At 38.8% G+C, this 26,409-nt stretch overlaps 1 protein-coding gene across 4 annotated transcripts in view; it reads right to left on the bottom strand.

The window, feature by feature from the left end:
* Window positions 1-26,409, bottom strand: part of Scmh1 (Scm polycomb group protein homolog 1) — a 136,383-nt gene that overhangs the window by 40,997 nt on the left and 68,977 nt on the right. For all 4 annotated transcript variants that reach the window (XM_052177218.1, XM_052177220.1, XM_052177219.1 and 1 more), the window contains 3 exons: window positions 26,110-26,344; window positions 16,919-17,007; window positions 10,575-10,818 (listed from right to left, as the gene is read on the bottom strand). In XM_052177218.1, coding sequence (XP_052033178.1) covers window positions 10,575-10,818; window positions 16,919-17,007; window positions 26,110-26,344 — 568 coding nt within the window. The remainder of the gene's footprint in view (window positions 1-10,574; window positions 10,819-16,918; window positions 17,008-26,109; window positions 26,345-26,409) is intronic.

Raw genomic sequence — 26,409 nt, 5'->3', positions numbered from 1 at the left:
CAGGCAAAAAACCATCAACCTATTTGCTTCTGGTTTACAATAATTGTAGTTAGGAACATCATATCTGTATGCTATATAATGCTGACCTCTTAGACCCACATGATAAAAGCAGCCAAAATTCCAATTGGATACTGTTTTCTGGTTGGTTTTAATAGAAAGATTTTTGGCTAAACATGAAAAATACATTTTAAAGGTAAGAATGCAGTATGCATTCAAGGTTCTTAAAAATAATCTATTTCTTTGAATATCTTGTATTTTTGAGACTCTAACTTAAGGCTCTAATATTTGGCATAGAAAAAGATGTCTCACCGTGTTTAACATAATATTACTTAAAAAGAAACAATAGAGCATAAAGTGAAGAATGATAAGAAATTAAGCATATCTCTATATAATAATGAATGACTTTAGGATTCTACTGCTTTCTATATTTTTCTAAATAATCCTTAGTAGGAGGTCATAAGTGTCCTAAAGAAGTAGTTATTGCTAATTTTATCATCCTCTCTACAGCAATAACAGAGCAAATGGAATTAGAAACAGATAAATAAAATTTAATATAATTCGCTCTGTGTGTGTGTGTGTGTGTGTGTGTGTGTGTGTAATTTGAACAACTGAAGTAAGGAGAAGCTGCCTGGCCTACAACGGTCTCTCATCACTCTGGGCATAGTGATATAGAAAATATGTTCTCTATTAGCTTTGCTCAGCTTTGCTGTGTTACTTGTGTTACTAGCTAGGCTTACACCAAGGCTGAAACTCTATTACATCTAACTTCAGTTTTCTTAATACAGCCTGGATGCCTGCTGCTTCCGGTCAGCTAACCCTTCAGCACTCTATGCATACTTCTTTTTATACTACAAACTCTCATCTCTGTGGCCTGGGGAAAGGTTCTTTACAACTACAAAGACACTATGTTTCCCCAGAGACTTCTAAGTGGGGAAGTAGAAAGATAAGTAAAATCATACATGACAGGGTCATAAGGCAACTTCAAACGCCTCAAGCTACCAAAATTCAAAGATATGACAGACTTAGTTGACCAAAGTTATAAGTTAAAATGAGCAACCCAGAAAGATGTCTGGTGGTCTGCTAGCCGATTTGGCCAAGTCCATCCAGACTACCCTGAGAGGTATCATGACAGACGCTTGTTTGTTGGTCAGCCATAGTCATATAAACATATTCCAGCTTTCCCGAGCCTAAGAAGCATTTTTTTAATGTGGCACTAAGAGACCTCAACTTAGGTCCTTTTACATGTTGAGCAAGTGCTCTACCACGGAGCTCTATCTCCAACCTGAGACAATCAATTTTAATTGTCACAAACTCTTACCTTCTCACTGTATTTTCCTCAGAACCTCTCATTTGTCATTGCTTTAAGAATTTGCTAAATTCTTGTCTTTTCTTTTGTTTTTATTTTTTTGTGGTTTTTTTTTTTTTGGATTTGTTTTTTTCGAGACAGGGTTTCTCTGTATAGCCCTGGCTCTCCTGGAACTCACTCTGTAGACCAAGCTGGCCTTGAACTCAGAAATCTGCCTGCCTCTGCCTCCCAGAGTGCTGGGATTACAGGCGTGCACCACCACTGCCTGGCTTGTCTTCTTCTTCTTCTTCTTTTTTTTTTTTTAAAGATTTATTTATTGTTATATGTAAGTACACTGTAGCTGGCTTCAGACACTCCAGAACTTCAGACACTCATTATGGATGGTTGTTGGGATTTGAACTCGGGACCTTTGGAAGAGCAGACAGTGCTCTTAACCACTGAGCCATCTCTCCAGCCCCCTTGTCTTCTTGATATATATAAATGTTTACATTTTCCCCTGGTTACTGATCATTAGGACCCAAAACTTAAGGCTCTAATATTCAACATAGAAAAAGACGCCTAAATATGTTTAACATACCATTACTTAAAAAGAAACAATGGAGCCCTCATTTGTAACTGTAGTGTTTTCTCCCAAGCCAACTAGGGAACCGAGGAAAGACTATTTTATTTATTTATTTATTTATTTATTTATTTATTTATTTATTTATTTATTTATTTATTTATTATAAAATCTGTTTATTTTTTGTAGTGGGGATGTCTAAGCTCTAAGAAAAAGTGACTCTGAGTCCTTTGCCTGGGTGGGACAGCTGTGTTATTGCCCTAGAGCTCAGGAAACATCTCCAGAGGGGAATGGAAAGGAAGTGGAAGCCAGAGGATAAGGAAGGGCTATGAAATTCTGACCCTTAGCCTTGAAATGGCTGTTGCACACATGAACTTATAGATGTTGTAGCTACCTATACACATAAGACCTGTACAAAACCAACCCAGTTAGCAATTCCAGCACGAAGCAGGAAGAGGGTACCCCAACCCTGAACAGCTGACAGCTACTAGGGAAAGAAGAATCTTTTTCTTCCCAGAGAATGTGGCTATTACTGGATTCCCTATGCTGCCGTGGGTGACTCATGGTCACACATGTATATGCAGTACTGTTGGACTCAGTGGGTTAAATAAATTAGTAAACAAACAAACAAACAAACATAAAAGCATATGAAGTTGGGAGGGAGATATGATTGGGGGATCCTTGGAAGAGTTGGAAGGGGGAAGAAAGGGGAAGAAAGGATCAAGATACACTATATACGTGTATGAAATATTTAATGAAATAAAAATGTAAAAAGCAGGGAGGTCTTCTAAGTCAGTATGTACTCATGCTGGTCCATGATACAATAAAAGCTTGTTAATCACACCACCCTGAGTTCTATGTATTTCCACAAAATAAGCAGTCTTGATCAATTCTGTGAACTACTTAAGTCACATCTCACTGTTTCTAGGGATTTGAAAGATACTAAAACATATACCCAAACCTACTAGCATTCTCTGGGCATCAGCAAGGACACTAAGGGACAGCTTAAGTACTTAGAAGAGAGGCAAGGAGCAAGATATTTTGGCCATCTAAGCAGATATAATTAGAATCAGTGAGAAAACCTAAGTTCTCTGCTGCATTACAGAGCAAACACTACATCTCATTTCTCCATATTTCTACTTCTGTTTGTGCCAATAAGCATGCAATCAAGACAGGACTATTTATGGAACAGTGGCTCAGCTCACTGCACAAATCTCACATCACAAAAAATAATACATGTTCTTCCTGATCAAATTTGAATACTCCATGACTGAATGTGTAATTCCTTTTTTATCGGGATGCCTGGACATTTTAATTTAGGCATAAGTATCACATAGTATGCCATTTATTATAGTGCTTTGAACCTACAAGCCTACCTTTTCATTTCAAATTTCAATCTACCTTTAGAGCAGACACTCTCCATAACCTCCACCGAGCCTCACATTGCTAACAGGAGATGCTCTACACATGTTAAGGAGATGTGTGAATAAAAGTCAAGGTTGCTAGGTGTGAAAACATCACAAGACCAAAGATGGAATAATGACATTTGGTATGCTTTGTGTGAACTGAACGAGGAACTAGTCTATCAATTCAGGGAAATGGTGGAGACAACTAGTTTATTAGCTATGACATGCCATTTATTGGGACTGTAAAAAATGAGGGGTAAAAAAGAAAAAGAGAAAAGCAGTTGTTCTCATCCAGGGCATCAATGACTTTACTCATTAACTAAAAATCACATACTTTTTCTTTTCTTTTTTTTTTCTTTTTGGCATGGGTACTGAATGCTTCCTTATGAGACCCATCCTAAGAGACAGTATCTTGAAGCTTATCAGAAATGGAAGCTGAGCAGAAGCAGGAGGTGGTCCAGGTATAGAGGTGTACACCTATTTATAAACACAGAGGTGATATGCGCCATTCTTAACACTAGCCATCAAGTTTCCAAAATTAGAAAAAGAACACTAGTTAAAATGGCTTTAATCTGCTCATACAACCTTAGTAAATATTAGTACTGCCATTTTTAATCAAATGAATAATGTCAGAATACTGACATCACATGAGCATCATCTGAACTGGAATCAAATAGTAGTATAATCTATCTCACCAAAATCACTCAATAAACATGGTAATTCATGTGACATGTGCTGAGATATAAAAATATAAGTAACAAATTAGTTCCATTTAACACAGGTATAGGTTAATAAAAAACTAAATTCCTTGAGATGGAAGAGAGAACTTTAGATCTTCATTAATGCTTATACTAAAACCTTATATTGATTTCAGTTTATAGGGATAGACAACTAAATAAATATAAAACTACCATTAAAAAAGGTGTGAAAATAATCATTACTTTCTACCTATACATCTTAGTATCCTTAACAAACAGAGAGATGGCTCCAGTCTTAGCTCTTTTTCCCTGAAATGCTTCTCCTCTGTCACATGGAATACTAGTGACTTCAGTGGCTTGCTAGCTGACACTTCTTGCCATTGGCTCTGGACACCATCTTGTGCTGCCAAGATGGGTCACCTGAAGATGAACGTGACCTTTAACTTTGCCACCATTCGACACTTCCCAGCTTATTGGGGAAACACCCAGGTGTCAAATGGCCACCATGGAAGCTTTGCATTCCATGTGCCTTCCTCTCGGACCTCATCTCCATTCCTCTCCTTAAGATCTAGATACTCAATCTTTTTTCGGTCTTCAACTTCTTCTTTTTTATAGTTTTAAACTCTGGGAGCCAGGTAGATTGATATACATCTGTATCTCTTACCCATAGGAAACAAGAAAATGGCTGCAAGTTCTTGCTTGCAAAATGGGACATACCCATCTACACAGTGGGTTTCAGGCCAGCTGGGGCTACAGAGTGAGACCTTGTCTTACAAAGCTACCACAGGAGCTGGACAGCTAGCTCAGTGGTTAAGAGTACTGGTTGCTCTTCTACAGGATCCAGGTTCACGTCCCAGCACCTACCCAGAGGCTCACAACTATCTGTAACACCAGCTCCTGACATCTAATGCTGTCTCCTGACCCTTTCTGGCACTAGGCAGGCACATAGTGTGCATACATATACAAAATACTCAAACACTGAAAATAAAATAAAAAAAAACCACCAGCAACAACAAAATTTTGTACCTCTGCTCATCTGTTTCCTCTCTCTACTTTTCTATTCTTTAGAACTTAGCTTTGGCCAGGCGATGGTGGCGCATGCCTGTAATCCCAGCACTCTGGGAGGCAGAGGCAGGCAGATTTCTGAGTTTGAGGCCAGCCTGGTCTACAGAGTGAGTTCCAGGACAGCCAGAGCTACACAGAGAAACCCTGTCTCGGGGGGAAAAAAAAATCAAATCCAAAAAACCAAAAACCAAAAACCAAAAAAAAAAAAAAAGAACTTAGCTTTGTTGTTACTTAATTTACAACTTTCCAAATCTTCAATCTCCAGTCCTTTTACCTAGGTTAAAGGTTCTTTGGCATATTTAATCCTCTAAAGTTACAACTGGTCTCCCTACTCAAAACTGTGACCTCTAAAGGCAGGGTGGCCTTAATCCAGCTTTTAACACTCAGGCATGACCTCAAGTTTGCCACACCTGTGCTCATCTTATCTCTATTCCTTCCCATCTGTAGTCTAGGATTATATTTTAACCAACTCCATTTGTGTCTCATAATCTGGAAGAGAGTGTGGTCTTGTCTGATGGTATGACTAAAAATGGCATCAACAGGCTCATCTATTTGAATGTTTATCCATTATGAGTGATGCTATTTGAAAGGATGAGAAAGATGAAGTATGGTCTTGTTGAAGTAGGTGTTGCCTTGTTGGAGGAAGCATATCACTGGGAATGGTCTTTGAAGTATGAAAAGGAGGTCTGTCTAACCGTGTATGTCATCAGATGTGCTCCAGAGTGGTATCTCTACTGAACATTGGACTGGAGCAGACAGTCCCAATTAACAGAATGTGTGGTATAATCCAGGATAGCAATATACTGGTTTTTAAAAGAAAATAAGTATGATGTAGGGTATATTTGTTTTCTTCCTCTTATAAAAGTACTTAAAGTACTTAGGAACTACTCTTATAAAAGTATTTAGGAAGCTAAGCTATACTGAAACTGCTATCAAATCAAGAGGAATTTAAATGACTTATGACTGAAGTCTGATTAGCATCACAGTATGTCATGTTGGATGAATTCTATTACTTTTCCTATTAAAAAATAAAGTGTGCACTATTTTAGATTTGTTTCACTTAAAAATTATAAACTAAAAAAAAAAAAAAAAAAAAAAAAAGCTGTTGTCTGATAACCAAGAATCCTGAATTAGTTGCCTATTGGTAGCTGGTGCCATGAGTTTAGGTGCTAACAGGCATATGCCTGGCTTAGTAAAGGAGAGGGGAGGCTGTGAATAGCATGCAGTATTCTTTCTACATAGATAGAGTAGTAGGAGAGCTGACTGTCTGGAATCAAGTAGGAGATAAAGTCATGAGTCATTTGCTACCTGGTCCCAAGATCATTAATACATAGGACTTCTAGAAACTAAGGCTCTTCCAAACTCTAGTTAAGCCTCTTTCATTCACAATTATTTGCTTAAAGACAAAACACATGTGTGGTCTCACTGAGCCCAGAACCTACTTTAGAGTTCTGTTAGTATAAATACTTTCTCTTTCCTGTTTCGTACCAGGACTCAAATCTAGGATCTCAAATGAAGCTTTGAATAGTGCAGGCCTATGGAAAAAAATTCAGAGGATGGGGTGATGTGTGGGGAGGATGTACAAGGGCGGTGTGGCACAGTGTACTAGCCTGATAGCTGTCTCTTCCTGTAGCCTCATGTATCATTTGCCAAGTCATTTTCAGCTTCAGTTTTCTCATAAGTAAAATGTATCTGAAAATATTTATGCCTAATTTAGAGTTAAAGGAAAAATAAAATAAAATAAAACATTTGAAAGAATAATAAGTAAACATGACTTTTTCTTATCACAAGAAACATTCCTATTTTACTCTGAACTTTTAAACATTGCATTCTAATGACATAATAATCAGAAAGGAGAAAAAACAGACTATTAGACAGAACACATCTTGTTCTGTGAAATGGACTGCATAATCACATTCCTTACATACTGTGTCAGTTGCTTCCTAGTCAGGACAGGAAGTTCAATAAATCTCTTTTTTTTTTGTACATACTGAGGCAGGAGGGAGGAAAGAGAAGCATTACTGGAGGAAAGATGAATGATAAATGCTGGAAATGCTGTGGAAGAAGGTCTCTGCTCTCTGAGCCTAGTCTTTCTGGCCACCTGTCATTGAAATAAAGTCTATGGCTTTCTGAAAGACACATGAGAGTTGCCAGCTGCCAGCCTACTCCTCTGGAAGCATCAGCCACAGTGAGTTATGCTTCTTATCAGCAAGGGTTCAGTCAGAAAGGTATGTGTAGTGGCTAGATACAACCTCCCAGCCATTTGGCTCAGTGGCCTGACTGACTGGTCTAGATTTTCCAGTAACAGAACAGAACTTTCTAGACAAGAAGGTATGAAATCAGTCTACCTTTCTTTTGAACAGAGTCTGGAGAACAGCACTTATCTGGTTTTAGCTTTAAGTAAACAAAAATAATTCAAGTACCAGTTCCAAGGCACTTTCTGTTTCCAGAGCCTTGCAAGCAAGTTGGGAGATGGCAGTACATTCCTTGCACAGACCTAGGATATATGTTTCTTGCAGCCTATAGAAGAGTGGCATTTTCCTGAGATTAAAAAGCCTGTTTCCCCTCACCTTGGTTCAAGATCCCACTACTTCAGCACCACTACCTGAAACCAAGGCATTCTCGCTTCACTCCAAACAATTGTATGGCACAGCTCTGCTGGAGCACAGTCAGCTATCCATTTCTTTTTTGTTGTTGTTGTTGCCAAATACTATTTTACGAAGTGAATATATTGAAATGTGTCTGCTTCTGGGCTATAATGAACAGTGCTGCTAAGACACTCATGTTTTATGGAAATGTTTTCTGTTTTGGGGAGCATATACCTGTGAGTGGAAATTCTGGCTCATACTGTAACTCCATCCAGTTCTTGTAACTTCCAAACTGTTTTCTAATGTGTTTGCAGCATTTTACAACCCTGCCAGCAATGTATGAAGAGTCCAATTGTTCTATACCTTCCACAACACTCGTCACTACTCATGTTCTGATTACAGCTATCTGAGTGGGCGTGAAGTGGCCCTGACTGTGATTAGCACTCCAGAATGATGAATGATGCACCTTTCCATGGCCTTATAGCCATTGGCATATATTCTCTGGAGGAAGAATGTCTACCCAAATAATTTGCCTGATTACAAGTTAGAATACAAAGTAATAGTTTCAGTATAGCATTTTCATGCATGTATATAACTATATGTTGTTTTTATTCACCCCCTCCCACACAGCATACCCACATCCCCTCTTGTTGGTTGGTTTCCTTACCACTTACAGTCACACCTTCCATTTTTGTGGTGCAAGAATTACATTATTGCCACATTTCCCTTTTTCCCTCCCCTCAACTTTTCCTCATCTGACAGTTCCACACAAAATGTAATCATTTGCTAATGGACATCCTGTCTATTTTAAAATTGGGTTATCTTTTCTGTCACTGAGCTGTAGTGTTCTTTTATACTTTATAAAGTAATTTCAAACAATGAATCAAATCTCTTCACTCTTTGCAGGCACATCTGAAGCCAGGCTACATGTATCTGGGCTGCGTGAATGCAACCCAGAATACTTTTAGACAATAATTTGAAAACATTGATATCTGTATGTGGTTCCCCAATTAATCTATAGCAGCGCAAAACTGCCACTCAGGATTATAAAGCCTACATGATCACGCCACTTCCTGCCTCTACAGCACCTACGCACACCCCCTTCCCCCTCAGCCTACACACTCTAGTAAGAACATCTTCATTTTGCTCATGCATGTTATTAGTAGCACAATGTCAGTGTTCTCTCTGTATGCTTGTAATCTCTTTCCCTACATGGCTCCTTCTTATCCCCCAAGGTTGCAATTGAAAACCTTACAAAATTTCCTGAAAAAATAATTCTCCACAAATAAATTAGGGGGATGATAGATCTATATATTATTTCAATGATAGCAATGATACCATTGATATGTATTTTATTAAGATATTTTTCAAATATCTTCTGTTTTGCTTTTGCAACCCTTCCTATTTGCCTGCCGACTACTCCCTACTCCTCAGCTATAGAGTCTCATCTCACCCATGTCCAATGCTGCTCTCTTGAACCCTGCCTTTAAGGGGAGACAGCCTGTGTATGTGAATTTAAAAAAAAAAAGCTTGCCTTAATTAATTTGGCCATGATTTGGGTCAGTGGTCTTTCTTCTCACATCTGTGAGATTAACAGATCATATCTATTATCATTATTGGAAGTATTGTTATGTTTTAGTGTGTGGTACTATACTCCTGCATTTGTATGGTTAATTTTATAGTAATGGTATTATAACAATGCTGATGTAGTCTAGTATAACATGTATAATATAGTAATGATAATAAGTATAGCATATAATAGTTATAGCCACAGAAATAAAATAGAAATTGTCTTGGAGCTTGCTATTTTCCATATGCGGGAATTTTGTCTTTTTTTTTTTTTTTTTCCCCCCCGAGACAGGGTTTCTCTGTATAGTCCTGGCTGTCCTGGAACTCACTCTGTAGACCAGGCTGGCCTCGAACTCAGAAATCCACCTGCCTCTGCCTCCCAGAGTGCTGGGGATTACAGGCGTGAGCCACCACCGCCCGGCAGGTGTTCTTTTATAAACAGAAATTTGAGGTTTAGAGGTGAATTAACTGCTAGTGACAGGCAGAGGTATGGCCTATCCTCTGTTCCCTTATTCCAAAGGTTCTACTTTTTTTTTTAGTGTTTTTTTTTAATTCGATATATTTTTTATTTACATTTCAAATGATTTCCCCTTTTCTGGTCCCCCACTCCCTGAAAGTGACATAAGCCCCTTTCCCTCCCCCTGTTCTCCCATCCACCCCTTCCCACTCCCCTGTTCTGGTTTTGCCCTATACTGCTACACTGAGTCTTTCCAGAACCAGGGGCCACTCCTCCGTTCTTTTTTGTACCTCATTTGATGTGTGAATTAGGTTTTGGGTATTCCAGTTTTTCTAGGCTAAATGCACTTATTAGTGAGTGCATACCATGATTCATCTTTTGAGACTGGGTTACCTCACTTAGTATGATGTTCTCCAGCTCCATCCATTTGCCTAAGAATTTCATGAATTCATTGTTTCTAATGGCAGAATAGTACTCCACTGTGTATGTATACCACATTTTTTCCATCCATTCTTCCATTGAGGGATACCTGGGTTCTTTCCAGCTTCTGGCTATTATAAAGAGGGCTGCTATGAACATAGTGGAGCACTTTATTGATAGTGGGTCTCAGTTCACTACATAATTCTCAACCCTTGGAGGCTGAGAATGACACTTCCAAACTTTTAAATGGGTTGGGGTCAAAAGCAGGAGTTTCCTGAGAATAAGTTGGGATATTTAGAATAGAGAATTTTTTACTTTTCCCCAAATTTCATGTCTGGCTTCATTGATTTTTCTCTGGGAGCCCTTGGTTTGGACCAAGGAGCCAGTCCTCATTCTTCCTGGCTACAATGAAGTATGCTAGTAAAGACACACTGACCACACTAAATTTGGGTGATTTCTCTTATTATCTGAGGTTTGGTTTCAGGGAACTACAGGTGGCTCTTTACCTTTGGTGCCAGGTGGCTGCAGGTTATCTCCAGTCAAAGAACACCAGCCCACAGGAAAGATGTCCCGGGAGTCAAAGCGGCACCAGTAGTCAAATGCGCCTCTCCACCCATCAAAGGTGACGAGCACTTCTGAGCCTCGAACTTCTCCGATAGTGGCTGGGCAAATGAAATGAGGGTTCTTTCTGTCTACAGCTTCTAACTTCATCCCCAGTTTGAAGAAGTTGTGGGAAGGTGATGGTGGCTCCTAGATGAAAAACAGACATATTCAGACCTTTCTCTAATTTGTAAGGTAGCTAACACAGATCAAGCTGCAAATCAATTCACTGTCCACTCAGTTCTTTTCCCCTCATAAGTACCTGGGTGGAAGTGCCCCTCTATGCTATTCTTCAGAATTATTTTGAGTTGTTCTTTCTCCTTCATCTTTCAAATGAATTAAATGGTTTTTGCAGTTAAGATGGAAAAATCTTATTTGGATCTTGACTGGAACTGCAAAGCATTTATAGATTGATTTGGGAAGAAATAGCTTTTATTACTGATAACATTAAACCTAATCTATGACCATGAATCCCTTCTTCCACTTAAAACTTTGTTAATACAGATATCTCCTTTATACAAAATTTAAATCTCCTCTATAAATACATCATGCTTTAATTTTTTGTTACATTTACCTATTTTGTTGTGGGTATGTGTGGAGGTGTATTGGTATGGCACACATTATAGGAGTTGGTTTCTTCTACTACCTGAGTCCCAGAGATAAAAGTTGGGTTGTCAGCAAGCATCTTTACCCATGAGCCATTTAATAGCCCCTCATGCTATTAACAAACATTTGTTCTAGGTATATTAATGTTCCACTGTTACCATGAAAGGTATTTTAAACTTTTAATTATTAAACTATTAGTTAAAGTAGAAATGAATAATGCTTTAAAAGTTGACCAATGCTCGATTGGTATATGGATTTTTGCCTGCTTTAGTTATCAATCACTGAGAGATATACATTTCCTACTGATTGCAGGTTTTCCAGTTTTTTGGGTTTTGTTTTTTTTCAAGACAGGGTTTCTTTGTGTGGCCCTGGCTGTCCTGGAACTCACTCTGTAGACCAGGCTGGCCTCCAACTCAGAAATCCACCTGCCTCTGCCTCCTAAGTGCTGGGATTAAAGAGGTGCGCCACTACTGCCAAGCAGGTTTTCCAGTTTTGTTGTGTTACAGAATGAGGCTCTCTGAGCAAAACAGCTACCATCTTGATCAGAGTAGTGCATCTGCTTACAACAGACCACCACCAGCAGCCTGTTGATGTTCCCTCAGAGAAGGAAGGCAGAGGAAGAGTCACTGGACCCTCTTCTGAGATGTTCTCCCTCTTGTAGCACTCAGTCATTTATATGCAATCCTGCCATAACTGCATATAATCTTAGGGTCTAGCAAGGTACTAGAGAACATAGGATGGGAAAGGTTAACTGGAGAGAGGCGCTCCACCCACCTATGTAGATATGAGGAAGCCATCACCCATCCTGGATGAAGACTTTCCAGTGCAGCTGCTGTGAGGTTACCCATATTTTATAAGCAACCCCTCACTCATGTTTTACAGCATGCTCCACTGACTCACTGGGTTCCTAGCCTGGAGTTAGATTTGTCACTGGGTCTTATAAGGAGAGGCTGGATATTGCTATTATCTTCCTAGGAAAAGAATTGCCACATCACCATTGAGTATCATTTTTTTCTTCATGGACTCTAAGGCTATTTTAAGGGGCATATGTACTATTATGATTGTTTTGATTTCTTGATGAACTGTTACTTTTAACTCATCACCTAGTGACTTCTCTAATGTTTTTTAGTAGTATCAACATCTCTGTCTGACCTTCTACTTTATATAAATTTTATCTTGATAAAAGTCTGCTTGGTACTATATCTTATGTTTTTACACTGTCAATATATATATTTGACAGGGTTTTACTATTCAGTCCATGGCTGGCCTGGAACTTGCTATATAGACTAGGCTGTCTTTGTACTCATAGAGCTCCACATGCCTCTATCTCTGCCTCCAGAGTGCCAGGATTAAAGGTGTGTACTACCATGTCCAATGGCTACTACCAAAATTTTTATGTTATTATGCTTAAATATGTATATTACAAATAGTATGTTGTAATTAAAACATTTTTCGTGATGATAGTAATAGAATATTTACTTAATTGTGTTTTGAGAGGTCTTGATATGTTTCCCAAGTTTGACCCAAACTCCTGCGCTCAAGGGATTGCCCCATCTCAGCTTTCTGAAAACTACAAGCAGGTTCCACTAAGCCCATCTGAATTTATTAAAGAGATCTTACTGCCTATGAGTCTATTTAATTTTATTTATGGTTCTTTTACTTTTTTCAATGAACTACATTTCCACCACTTTCTCTTCACTGACTGAGAAGTTAAACATTCTTATTTATAGCTGTTTGATGGATTCCTTTAAGAACTTAACTTTATGGGTAATTAAAACAATTCTAAAACATCTCTATTAAAATTTCTCCCCTTGCTCCTTTACCAACTCAGAAGTTACTCTATTTATAATCTTTTAAGGATTCCCTTAAGAATTTAACTGCATAGGTGGCATACAAAGTCTACCCCATCCTAATAGACCTAGACAATGAAAGAACTTCAGACTGTCTTAACTAATTCTAAGTCATAAAGAGATAAGTAATTAATTTCTATGTTGTTTTTACTCCCAGTTAACCACTTTGTTATTATACTTAGAGCATACAATAATCTACATGAAAACAAACCCATTTCTTCACCAAATCTTCTTGGTTTTATTCTTACTTTGTGGTTCAATTTCTTTCTTCCTGAAATATACTCATGGGCTATGCTAGGCTCTACCTGCACTGGTTTGTTTGATAGTCTGATTTTCACTTCCATTCTGAAATGACAGTGTGGTTGGATATCAGCTTCAAGGTAGATGACTTAGTACTCTGAAACATAGTCATTGCCTTTGGCTTGAACTGCTGCTGTCTAATGTAACCACTGTGAAGGCATCCTGCTGATTACCTGCTCAGGTCTTCTATTTTGGCCTTTGTTTTCTACAGTTATAATAATACCTATTATAACAATGTATATTTGTTTCTATTACACACGCTGGAAAACTTACGATCTTTTCAAAGATTACTTCCCTGCCGGGCAGTGGTGACACACACCTGTAATCCAGCACTCTGGGAGGCAGAGGCAGGCGAATTTCTGAGTTCGAGGCCAGCCTTGTTTACGGAGTGAGCTCCAGGACAGCAAGGCCTATATAGAGAAACCCTGTCTCGGAAAAAAAAAAAATCCAAAAAACCAAATATTACTTCCCTTTTACTCTACTAGTCTTTCTGGGTTTCATGATTTCCATATATGAAACCTCCTTATATCTCATTGTTTTTTCTCCTTAGTATGTATTCATTTCTTCTTAATGTTACAGTCTGAGAGGGAATCTCCATAAATACATATATGTGTATATATACATGTGTGTATATATGCATATATAATACACATACATATGTATTATGGTGTAGTAAGCCACCTTTGTTCATCGCCATTACAAGATGGCGCTGACCGGATGCAGCTCCCTGGTGGTAAACAACTTTAGTACATGTGCAGTATGCTGTATATGTTATCACACTTATATGCTTATGAAGAATTCACTTAGTACACCTATTAGGAAGCGGCGCTATCTAGCTATCTATCTTCTGCAGAGGAGGCTGAAAGGCTATATAAGGGCGGCAGGGAGAGGGCTCGGGGCCCCAGAAAGAAGAAAGAAAAAGTCCTGAATAAAGCACTGCAGAGAAGAACCTGGTCCTGTTGCGTCTTTCCTTGTGGGTCGAGGCAGGGCGCGAGATTACGGTGGACATCTTTCAAGTTACATATGTGTTAATGATTTTTAATTTCAAAGGTTTGAAATTTCTCAGTTTTATTTTCAGCTGTTCAGTTTGGTCCTTTTAAAAATGTGGCACTTAAAAAATGATATTTTGAGCCAATGAGATGGCTTGGTGGTTACTGACACTTGCTGACAAGCCTGGTAATTCAAGTCCTATCTGTAACCTGAGCTTCATCCCCAGGACCCAAAGAGTGGAAGGAGAGAACCTGCTCCTATGCGTTGTCCTCTGGCCTCCACAGATGAATGTATGGCATGTACCCCTCCCCACAAAATAGAATAAAGATAAATTTAAAACCAGAAATGTTTTTATTTCTTCTAGTTCTTCAGGCAAAATACTTACCTTATGCCCTTTAGCTTATATTTATACTGTCTGAAACTATGTGGATGTGTGATGTTTGTTACATCTGTATCATGCAAGATGTGTTTGGAAAGTTTCTGGGATCTCTGTAAGGCAGGACCCATTGGTTATTCTGAGCAGTCCTTTACTGTATTACTGTGACATCAAACCATCTAGGGAGTTTTGGGTTTGCTTCTGCCAGGCACCTAGCAATACCTTCGTATAACTCTTAAGTCCCTAGACAACCTAATCCAGGGGAGAAGACTAATCAAAAGTGGCTGCATCCAACACCCCCGGGGTCTCTTCCTTAGAAATGCCATCATCTTTTTCACTTTAGAGATAAAAACTTAACAGATCTGGCCAGGCTTTAAGATCTACTTTCTTCTGGCATGGGTTCTTGTGTTTTACCTTTTACCATGGGTATGTAACAGTGAGATTCTACAGTAAAGTAAGTTTGGCAGAGCCCCCAAAGCAGCCATGCATTTATCACATGTTTTAACAACACTGTTGCTTTTCTTACTTTCTAGTAAACACCACAACAGAAGAGAGTATCATTGGCTCTTCCCTATATAACTACCTCACAGTTTAAGGTATCTATCACTGAAAGAGGTTTTAAGTGGCCTAATATATTGATTTATCTCTAACTAGCAACACTGGTAAACCTAACTCAGTTATCTCCTCAGGAACTGTCACCCCTCTAGAGAAGTCAACTACCAGCAAGCCAACATTTCTCTTTTGAGGGACAGAAAGAATAACACAGCTTATGCCACAGTGGCCCAGTGAAGTCTGTAAAAATGATATTTTACAGACAGGCGGAAAAAAAAAAGTCTCCTGGGAATAATGGAACTCTCTGTAAATTTAGAAGCTGAAAATCTCACTTGGCAATTTACTATACTCTCTTACTTCCTAGCTATTTAAGATGGGTCCGTAGTTCTCAAGAAGCAGCTTGCCCTGACTTCCTCCTTTTCTCTCTTCATGGGGATTCCTAAAGCCTGGTTGATAATCTGGTCTTTGAAGTCGACTCACTGACCACCAAACTCCCTTTTAAGAATGCTTTGCCTCATAGTTTACAGAATTACAACTTTCCAACCACATGCAGGTTTATAGGGCTGTGCGTATGTGGATGAGGATGGCTCTGGCACTCTGGTACTGAAAGCATTAAGTCAGGAAGTTTTGTTTTACAAGGTAGAAGGCTAAATGTTAGATAAGGATTTCTCACAAGAACTTGTTAAGACCCAGGGGGTATAAGAAACTTCAAACTCTCTGAAGGTTTATTGTAAACTAACAGTGACTCTATATTCTAATTAGGAAGTTTGATGGCATCTGTGAATTGATCCTCTGTATCTGTTAATTGAGAAATGTGGTACCTGATTGATTTTGCATTTCCTTGTACTAAATGGTTGTGATAATTGTGCCTGACTCACTGGCTACATTTTTTGAAATGGTAATACCAACTCCTTGTGTATAAAAATCCTTGCTTTAGAGCTCCAAAATATATTCAGATTCAAACCGCCTCTGTGTGTGTGTAGTTGTTTCTGTCTGTCATCTCAGCTGGACCTGTGCCTTCCTGGACCAAAGAATCCTGGTTATCCCATGGCAGACTTTGGTCTGTAACAAGCTTACCCATCCCTGTCCTGTTTCCTAGCTTTGTGATTCTGAACAGTTCTGTATTCAGAAGCTTGCTTCCTAAGGACTGGAGAGCTGCCTCAGCAGGTAAGGACACTGGCTATTCTTTCAGAGGACCCAGCTTTGGCTTCCAGCACCCACATAGTGGTTCACAAACATTTGTAACTCTAGTTCCAGGGAATCTGACATCCTCTTCTGGCCTTTGGCAGCACCAGACATGCATGTAGTATTAATACAGGCAAAATACCCATACATATAAAAAAAAAAAGTAAAGGCAATTAAAAATTTTAAAGTATGTGTCCTTAATTGTTGAGCTGAATAATTCTTAGATAGCACCCGTTTATTATAGATGTTTTTTTAAAAAAAATCTTATGCTGAACTAGCTTTTGAGAAGCATTCCCATGCCACAAGAGACAACAGAGACTCAGAAATTGATGGAAGGCAAATATTTGATCTTAGGAAGCGTACAGATGGCGATAGATGAGGGACAGTATACCTTATGGAAAATCTTGATGGGAGCCATCTCTGCTCCATTTAGTGTCTTCAAAAGGAACATGGGCCAAGAGGAGGCATTCAGTCGAAATCCTGCAGTAAATATAATGCAGAACAGGTTAAAAAATGTTCTAAAATGCAAGGTGATATCATGTTCTCCCTTTGGAATCTAGCTATTTCTGCTGGACCTATGCTGTGACAGTCACAGAATCAGAGACCCTAGAAAAGGGACTCTATTTAAGTTGAACAGAAGTAATGGCTCAGACAGATGAAGAAAAGGAGGCCCTTTGGAAGGAAATGTAAATGTATCCTAGGAAATGCAGAAAGTAGTACAACAGTCTCTAAAACCAATTTAGACTCTAAAACCAAAGTCAAGTATTTGACTTTAAGCCAAATACTACCATAATTCCTCAAACATTTTCCTTCATAAATCCAAGTCAGGTATAAGACAGGATGAATAGATACTTGCAAGTGATCCAGACAGTAGATTATAAAAGAAGACCTAAGTCTCTTAAGAAAAAATGCTGATCAAGCCAATTTATAAATATAATACATCACTCAGTATAACACACCATTTTCCTATGGCTCTCTGAAGACAGTCACACATGTTATACATACATTTTAACTTTATCATCTTAATACGAACAATAAATGGTGAAACTAAAGATCATTCTATATCAAATTATTCATTTTCCAAAAAGTAAGCCTTAAAAATTCAATTGCCCAGTGTAATCTACTCAGTCAATGTAACATTGAATTAGTTGTAAAAATTCAGATCAATATTAGACTTGGTCTCAGATTTGGTCCCTAAGTCCTCCTTTGAATTTGGCTTCAACTCCCTATCCTGAGAAGGTTTTAAAACTGTCTCCCAAGTTTAGCCTTCTCATCATAGTCAGAGGACAGTCAGTCTGTGTAGCATTGAAAATATGGAACTAAGGACAGAAACTGCAATTGAGTGTGAGGCTCGGTGCCGAGCACTTTCCACTGACTAATGAAGCCTTAAGACAGCCTCAAAACATAGAAATTATCTTCATTTTCTAGATGAGGAAGGAAGCGACAGTAAACCACTCAAGGTTTCAAAGTATGCAAATGATACAATCTGAGCTATGCTAGAAAAGACCACAGCTGTAAGAATATGTATAGATTGATCATTGTTGCATAAAAACATACCCAAATAAGACCAAAGTAGGTCTGGGATGGAGAGATTTAAATTATAGCATTTAAAGCCTTCTGTTCTGACATAATAGGAGGCAATCTCTTGGCCTTCTTGGTTATATGATTAAATAATTCTTGCCTCCTTTTTTTCTTTCTCTAATCTGGCTTGAGCTGGTTTTTTGACTGTTACTTTTGCTTTGATTATAGGTTTTTGTTTGTTTGTTTGTTTGTTTTAAATGAAAGTCCTCCAGAAGTTCGGGACTGCTCTGTGTGTGTGTGTGTGTGTGTGTGTGTGTGTGTGTGTGTGTGTAAAAGATAACATGGAGGCATATTCAATTAGATGCTTGCAAAATTAGGAAATGTAGGTTTCATGCTCTTAGTTTCTAATTAGTAGTATCTGCCAGAGTACTCAACCCCATTTTAAAGAAAGGTGACTGAGAGTCTTCCATCTCATTTGAAACTTGAGGAGCTAAAGAAATCCTTTCAGCCATATAAGAGTTACCAAGTCATTGTGTTTTGAATGTATTATCCATGTCACATGCCATTAAACATACAAAATTATAATACCATAAGATAGACACAATGACTTAACACCAGTTTATAGAAGATAAAACAGAGATAAAGTGGTAGGTTGTCCAAGGTCACATTAGTGTAGTAGGGACAGATTTCAATACATGATGGTTTGCCCTATCTTTAAAAATGTATTATTACATCCCACCGCAGTTGTCTGTCCCCATTCCTACCTCCCCCCAACCCCCTTTACTACTCTTTTGTTTCCATTCAGAAAAGGGCAGGCCTCCCAGGCATACCAACCAAACATGGCATGTCAAGTTGCAATAGAATTAGGTACTTCCCCCTCATATTAATGCTGGATGAGGCAATCCAGTAGAAAGAAAAGGGTCCTGAAGGCTGCTGGGAAGAGAGACAGAGACAGCCCCTGCTACTACCACTATTAGGAGTCCTGCAAGAAGACCAAACTACACCTATGTAAAGGGCCTATGTCAGACTCTGCAGTTCAGTCTCCGTGAGCCCATGTTAATAGATTCTGTGGGTTTTCTTGTGGTTTGCTTGACCCCAGTCTCCTACAAACCTTCCCCCAACATTCTGCAGAATTCACCAAGCTCTGCCTAAATGTTTGTTAGACCTGTATCTTATGGTGCCTTATTTCATTACCTCCTAGCAAACATCTTTAGGGGTAGAAGGGCAAGATATACATGTTGACAAGGTAATATCTTATTCCATGATTTTCCAGGTAATGCGGCTCTCTTCCTATCTATCCAAATTCAAGATGTTTGAATACACTTGAAGTCATAGATCTGAGTTTTACATTGAAAAGGAGCTTGGGTGTCAGAAATTAATGGTTGATTTACAGTGTTAATTCCATTTAATTATCACACAAGCCATATGTACTAAAAAGCTTACTAATGATGTTTAAGTTTAAACAACTTGAGGTTAAAATTAAGGTAAAGCAAATTATCCTTGGCCACACAATGCTAAGTCAGTCCTGGTATGGCCTGCTTCGGGCTCACTTGGCTAGGATTGGTTTACACTTTTCAAGAAGTTTCCAGGTGTTTCTGAGGTTGTGGGAGTCACTGGAGAAGTAGAGCCAAACTGTTCAGTGAACTATCGTATCATGGATTTAAATGTAGGTGGACAGAGATCTACTCTAACTATAATTTGAATGCTTTGGGAGCAAGTCATAGAACATTCCTCACTGCAGGAAAAGGGTGGATCCACCCCACTTTACCATTACCCATGCCTTCTGTAACAAGCTTTGGGAAGTTACTAGAAACCGTGGCTAGTGATAGGACTCCATGGCACCTAGCCTATCTGAAGAGCTTGGCATGTGAATGTGCATACAGAGGTGTCATAACTCATTAGTTCTATGGACTTTCCTCTGCTTTCCCTACTTCTGTATTTGCCAGACATGATGCTGATCTAAAGCACTACTTTCCAAGCATGCTTTAGTTAGCAAAGTTTCAGCCCAAGAGTGCAAGACAGAAGAAACAGAACTAGAGAAGTGCTCAGGAGGAGACTATATGGGAAGGACTGCCAGGATTCCTCTTGGTTCTGGAAAGACCCTCCAACAGCTTCCCTGCTGAACCTGCAGCTCAGACTTCACTGGCAATAGGAGTTGTGACTGATCTTGATGTTGGCCAAAAGTGCAGATGCGGTCCAACAAATTTTTCTTGCATTATCAATGCCAAGAGCCTTGTTGCAGACTAGGTCAGTGAAAACTTTAAAAATTACCTTTATAAAATAAGCATTTAAGGCACCATGGTAAAAGACTCTTCTAATATTTTGATTGTTTTTCTTCCACAAAAATTTACAAGTTTCTATAGAGTTTAATAATTAACAAATATATCTTTGGAAAAAATCTCTCCACTGGCCCTGAAAGCAATATAGCAAATGAAAAGATTGAACAATATAGACCACAGACAGAGTTCCTTTCACATAGCATAGCACACACCTATCAGATGGCAACAATGTTGCTGAGCAGGCAGTTTATTCTACATGTTTAGTGCTGTTCTAAACCATTGACTCACTAATTTGGACAGTAGAATCTTCAGGAGAAATTACAGGGTCAGTTTTACTGCCCCAAATTCTGACTTTACCAATCTAAAACCTAGATAAAGAAATTACTTAAAGCTCCCTAGTGACTTTAGCAGATATCCAAGTTCTAGACCTACTGCTCTAGAAGCACTGTTTAAACAGAACATTGAGAAGAATGGGTCAATAACAACAATAGTTCTGAGGAAAGGTTGCCATCTTTGAGCCATGTAGCATACAAAGAATGGAAACATTTACACAGTGGAATACTACTCAGCTATTAAAATGAGATCATGAAGTTTGCAGGCAAATTGATAGACATCAGTATGAATGTACTCACTGATAAGTGGATATTAGCCAAAAAAGTACAGAATACCTAGGATACAACCTACAGACCATAAGAAGAATAAGAAGCAGAAATGCCCAAGTGAGGAGGCTTCAATCCCACTTAGAAGGGGGAAGGAAATAATCACGGGAGGCACAGGGAGAGAGGGGTCTTGGTGGGAAAGGGAATGGGAGGGGAAAAGGGGGATAGAAGAGAACCCCAGAGGGCCAAGAAAATGAATGGAAATAAGCAGCCTTGGGGAATGGGAGGTGACAGAAAAGTACCAGAGACCCAGGAGGTGAGATACTCTCAGGGCTCAATGGAGTGACCTTAGCCAAAATGTCCAACATTGGGGAGAGGTAACTCAAAGAGTCTACCTCCAGTAGATAGGGCCTCAAGTGCAGGGACGGGGTTACTAATGCACAGTCAAAATTTCTGACCCACAATTGTTTGTCTAAAAGAACTGCAGGGACAAAAATGGAGAAGAGACTGAAGGAAAGGCAGTCCAACTTGGTATCCATCTCATGGGGGGAACACTAAGGCCTGACACTACTATGCTATGATGTGCTTACAGACAGGAATCTAGCATGGCTGTCCTCGGAGAGGCCTACTAGCAGCTGACTGTGACAGAAGCAGTTACTTACACCCAACCATTGGACTCAAGTCATGGACCCCTACGGTTGAATCAGAGGAAGGATTGAAGTTGAAAGGGAGAGTGAGTCCACAGAAGACCAGCAGTCTCAGCTTACCCAGAACCCAGGGAGCACCCAGAGACAGAGCCACCAACCAGGCAGCATACATGGGCTTGTCTGAGGCCCCTGGAACATACTCAGGAGAGGTTTACCTGGTCTGGCCTCAGTGGAAGAAGATGCACTTGAGGCCCCAGGGAAGGAAGGCCTGGGGGAGGCAAGGGGAAGAAGGAATGGGATGAGGAACTGTGAGAGGAGGACTGAGTTGGGGCAATGACTGGAATGTAAATAAGTAATTTTTTTAAAAAACTTGGCTTTTTCTCCTCTTCTTTTCTTCTTCCTTCAAATTTAATAGTTTTTACTAGAATATCGTTTTCAGAGTTGATCAATCTGAAGTATACTTCCCAAGAAGTGAAAAATAGCCCCCTTAAACATAGATTTATATCTTTTTCTTTTTTACTTTAAATATATTTGAAAAAATTATTTTGTTCTGTTTTGTTTGTCAAACAAACCCACATGCCCAGGGTGGATCTTTGTAGACCATAGTCTATGTTCCATATGTCCTTTCTACAAGACTTTATCTTTTATAGTCTAATTGATTCCCTTGGATGTTTTTAATTCTCAACATTCCTATAGTATTTTTATTTGGATCTGTTGTCTCATTGGTCATCTTGGAACTGAAGTTTTAATTGAGATTATTTTGATTCATCAGTGTTTCCCAAGTTTGAACAATTCCACTTCTTATCTTCTAGCACATATTTCTAGCCTGATTTTCATCGTAAGTCAAGGTATTTTCCTCCACCAGTCAGCACTTGTTTAGTTCAAGTTAGGTTGTTGTGCAAGGTTCTTTCTGATTAGTCACTGGTTTTGGCAACAAGATTTTCAGTAACTGAAGCAGTTTTACCCTCATCTTTTTTCTCCCCTTTTATGGATGTTGACTGATCATTTTCAAGAGTCTATTTTTCCTAGACTAATAAAATCCACAGGTTCTATTTTGGCAGGAACTTAATTTCTGAGTTGCCATAATGAAATGTAGTTTCTTTAGAAGACAGACTACTTTGGAAAGAAATGAGGAGACAGGGATGTCTTTTGACTTTTACTCTCTTAGTTTCTACGTAGACTTAAATTCCACTCTTTGCTTCCTTGTTCCCTGTTGGAACATTAAGTCTCCTTTCCCACAGCAGTGTTTTTTCTCCCCAATATTTTTCTTCTTTTTCTAGTCCTTCACACTATCAGTTCAGACCCTCCTGCTTTATTATGTAGTAACATACAACTGAGTCAACGGTCTCAGCTTTGTTTTGAATATCTTCTACTCTATATGGTCTATTTCTATGTTAGATTTCCATTGCTCTTCCTTTTTATACAGTTTCTGCCTGCATAAACTGCTTATTCTAGTTTCTGCTGGTATCAGAGCTTCATATTCCCATGAAAATGTTGTTTAATTTGTGGTATTCTTAACTCAAATTTATATTTGATATTTATATGAATTGGCAAATGGTTTGATTTGTTTTCTTTTTTCCCCTCCCACCCTAACCACCCTTGTTTTCTTTTTTGATATATTGGTATATAAAGAATTTTTTATTACTTTATTTAGATAAGCATCATTATCACAGAGTACATAGTTTTAATAATCTCTGAAAATGTTTCTATTTCATTGTTTGTTTGGAGACATAGCCTTATGAATCCCAGGCTGACCTTGAAATCATTACGCAGACAAGGATGACCTTACCTCCATCTCCTGAGTGCTGGGATTATAAATATGAACCACCACACTCAGTTTATTCAGTGCTTAGGGTTGAAACAAGGTTCTTAGTCTCATACATGCTAGTTAATCTCTCTACCAACTGAGCTACATTCTCTGTACTAAAGAGTTTCTTTTTGTTGTTGTTGTTGTGCTGAGAATTGAACCCTAGAGTTTCATTCCCTAAGATAGGCAAGTGAGAAGTTAGCTACCACTGAGTTATATTCCCAGTCCATACAATGGCTTCCTTTTGTTATTACCGTTTTGTCGTTATTGTTTTGAAGTGCTGGAGATTCATGCATGCAAGACAAGCATTTTACCAACTATCCCCAGCAAGATGTATCTAATTTGCCATCCAAAAGTAACACAATAAAATAGCACCATGCAACTGGAAGAGGCAGTAGGATTATTTCTATTTCACTGAAAAGTCATCTTTAGGACATACTAGTAAACAAAAAAGACAAAACTAAGACAAGTATGTAAAGTATGCTATCTTTTATAAGCATACATGTAATATACATGCATTACATACATGCAAATATGTATATATACAGACTCTTATTATTTTTAATTCTCTGATATAGCTATTAATAACAATCTTCTGGCACAAATATATTCATATTAATATATAACAATTATATATTCGTGTATGCACACATATATTTACCTAACTGTTTTGTTTGCTTTTATATTACTTTTTCAGTGTTGGGTACTGTATCTAGGATCCTGTGCATGCTATGCAAGTGCTCTATATCTAAAGTCTGTGGCTATATTTTATGAATGAAAAATAAACAATAAAGTTAAAGAAAGTGGTAACCTATTCAAAAAGGAAAAACTATACTGAGAAGAATTTTTAATACTTTGTTTCATAAACTTTAAAATATATATACTTATATATTTTGCAAACCAATAAACTAAAAAGCAAGTACGCACCTATGCACAGATGAACCTTAATTCTTAAGTTAGTGACAGAGCCACCCAGAAATTAATCCAAATAGCAATATTGTTGGGGCTGGTGAGATGGCTCAGCAGTTAAGAACACTGACTGCTCTTCTAAAGGTCCAGAGTTCAAATCCCAGCAACCACATGGTGGCTCACAACCATCTGTAATGAGATCTGACGCCCTCTTCTGGTGTGTCTGAAGACAGCTACAGTGCACTTACATATAACAATAAATAAATCTTTAAACAAACAAAAAAAACAAACAAACCAATATTGTCTTCATACCAAACAATCTTATTCAAGGAAATTCAAGATGAGAAAGGTCAGAGGAGAAGAGAGAGAGAGAAAGAGGAAGAATATAGAAGAGGATGTGAAGAGAGGGAAGGATATGAGAGATGAGGAGGAGGAAAGAGAGGAGGTAAGAGAGGGAGGGAAAGATAAGTGAAGGTGGTGAGGAGACCAAAGGATGTGAAAGGAGAGAGCAGAGAAGACACAGAAAATAAAGGTGGTACGACAATAGCAAATTCTAAATACGAAATATTTAACAGCAGTAAGAAATAAGCCTGGCTTATTTCATGCCTTTAATCTCAGCACTCAGGAGTCAGAGAAAGGTATATCTCTAGTTTGAGGCCAGGCTGGTCTACAGAGCATGTTCCAGGACAGCCAGAGCTACACAGAGAAACCCTGTTTCAAAAAACAAAATAAAATAATTTTGTTAACGTGTGTGTGGGAGACCAAACTGGGAAACCAGACTTTCAATAGCTCTCACCTTGAGAGTCCACTGACCTTGCGGTTTACAGCTGAACCACCCCCTTCTTCACACAAGGCTGATCAACTGGTTCTTATCCTGGCCGAACACCTGGGGTTGTCTAGGAGGAACCAGCATTCCAGAAAAGCTGCTGGATGCCACAGTCAGCATCCCCCATGACCTTTCCTCTTTCTGTGCCTTTAGCATTCCCCCTCAGCCCCTTCCTACTTCTTCTCACGGTGTGTTTAAAACCAGTCGTTGAGATTTTCATTAAAGAGGCCTTGACAAGACACCTCTTTTGCTTGGCTCTGCTTTTCTTTCCTGCCCATCTCTCTTTCAGGCCGGTCCTCCTCGACTCCCCGAATAACTAGGTCCCACGGGACGGGATACATGTGATAATGTGTCATAGCTATGTTTTAAAAAATATTCTTGCCTATAAGAGAGATATAGTGTTTTCTGATAAGGTAGTACTATATTTGTACTTTAGGACAGAAACAATCAAGTACAGATAAAATAGATGACTGTAACAATAGAAGACAGACTGACAAAACTGTGTTGTTTTCTTTACTTTTGTACATACTTGAAACTTTCCCACATAATTTTTTACATGGAAAAAAATGATACCTATCCCTTGAGCACAGTTAATAAAGCTCAGCATCCTGAAAGGAACATGTCCCAGAAGCCCTGACTCTGTCTCATGAAGACTCAGCACAGTCAATAGTAACTGTCAATAACTGATGAGGTGACTTGATTTTCTCCGTCATTGAGAAAACAAAAAGAATGACTATAATCTGAAGGAGAAGTGTGACTATTAGTTTAACTAAAAGAATAGATGGATTCTTAATGAGAAAAATTCCAAGGGCCAAGTAAGAACTAGGAGAGAAGAACTCAGGAGAGGACATAAGGCACTCCTTAACTCCTTTCTTCCAGGTGAATTTTCTCTCTCATCTTTTATTGGGTTTGATAAGAGGTTTATGCTGTCTCTCTTTTTAGCTTTTGGGAAGCTAGCCGAATGGCCAGGGAGAACAAGGCTCTAGTTACTCACCTAGAGGGGGCTGCAGCATACCGCCATTCTTCTCACAGTTTCCAATTGGTTGGATTTCGGAGGAGTCAACCAGTCTCCAGAAGTCATTCTTGTTGTCGCTGCCATCAAGGCGCAGACGAAGTCGGGCACCTGTCAGTCCAACGACTGTGGCAATACAGGTGGATGTGGTGTTCCTGGGATCCTGTGCTTCCAGTTTCATGCTGATCTTGAACTCATTGCTTGGAGGTGTGTAGGACTGAGGAGAACAAAACAAGGGAATTAGGCAGACTATGGATAAACTGCATGCCAACAGGAATGCTA

Source organism: Apodemus sylvaticus, chromosome 3 (assembly GCF_947179515.1).
Source record: "Apodemus sylvaticus chromosome 3, mApoSyl1.1, whole genome shotgun sequence".
Classification (NCBI taxonomy): Eukaryota; Metazoa; Chordata; class Mammalia; order Rodentia; family Muridae; genus Apodemus; species Apodemus sylvaticus.
This window is presented reverse-complemented; position numbering and strand designations above follow the sequence as displayed.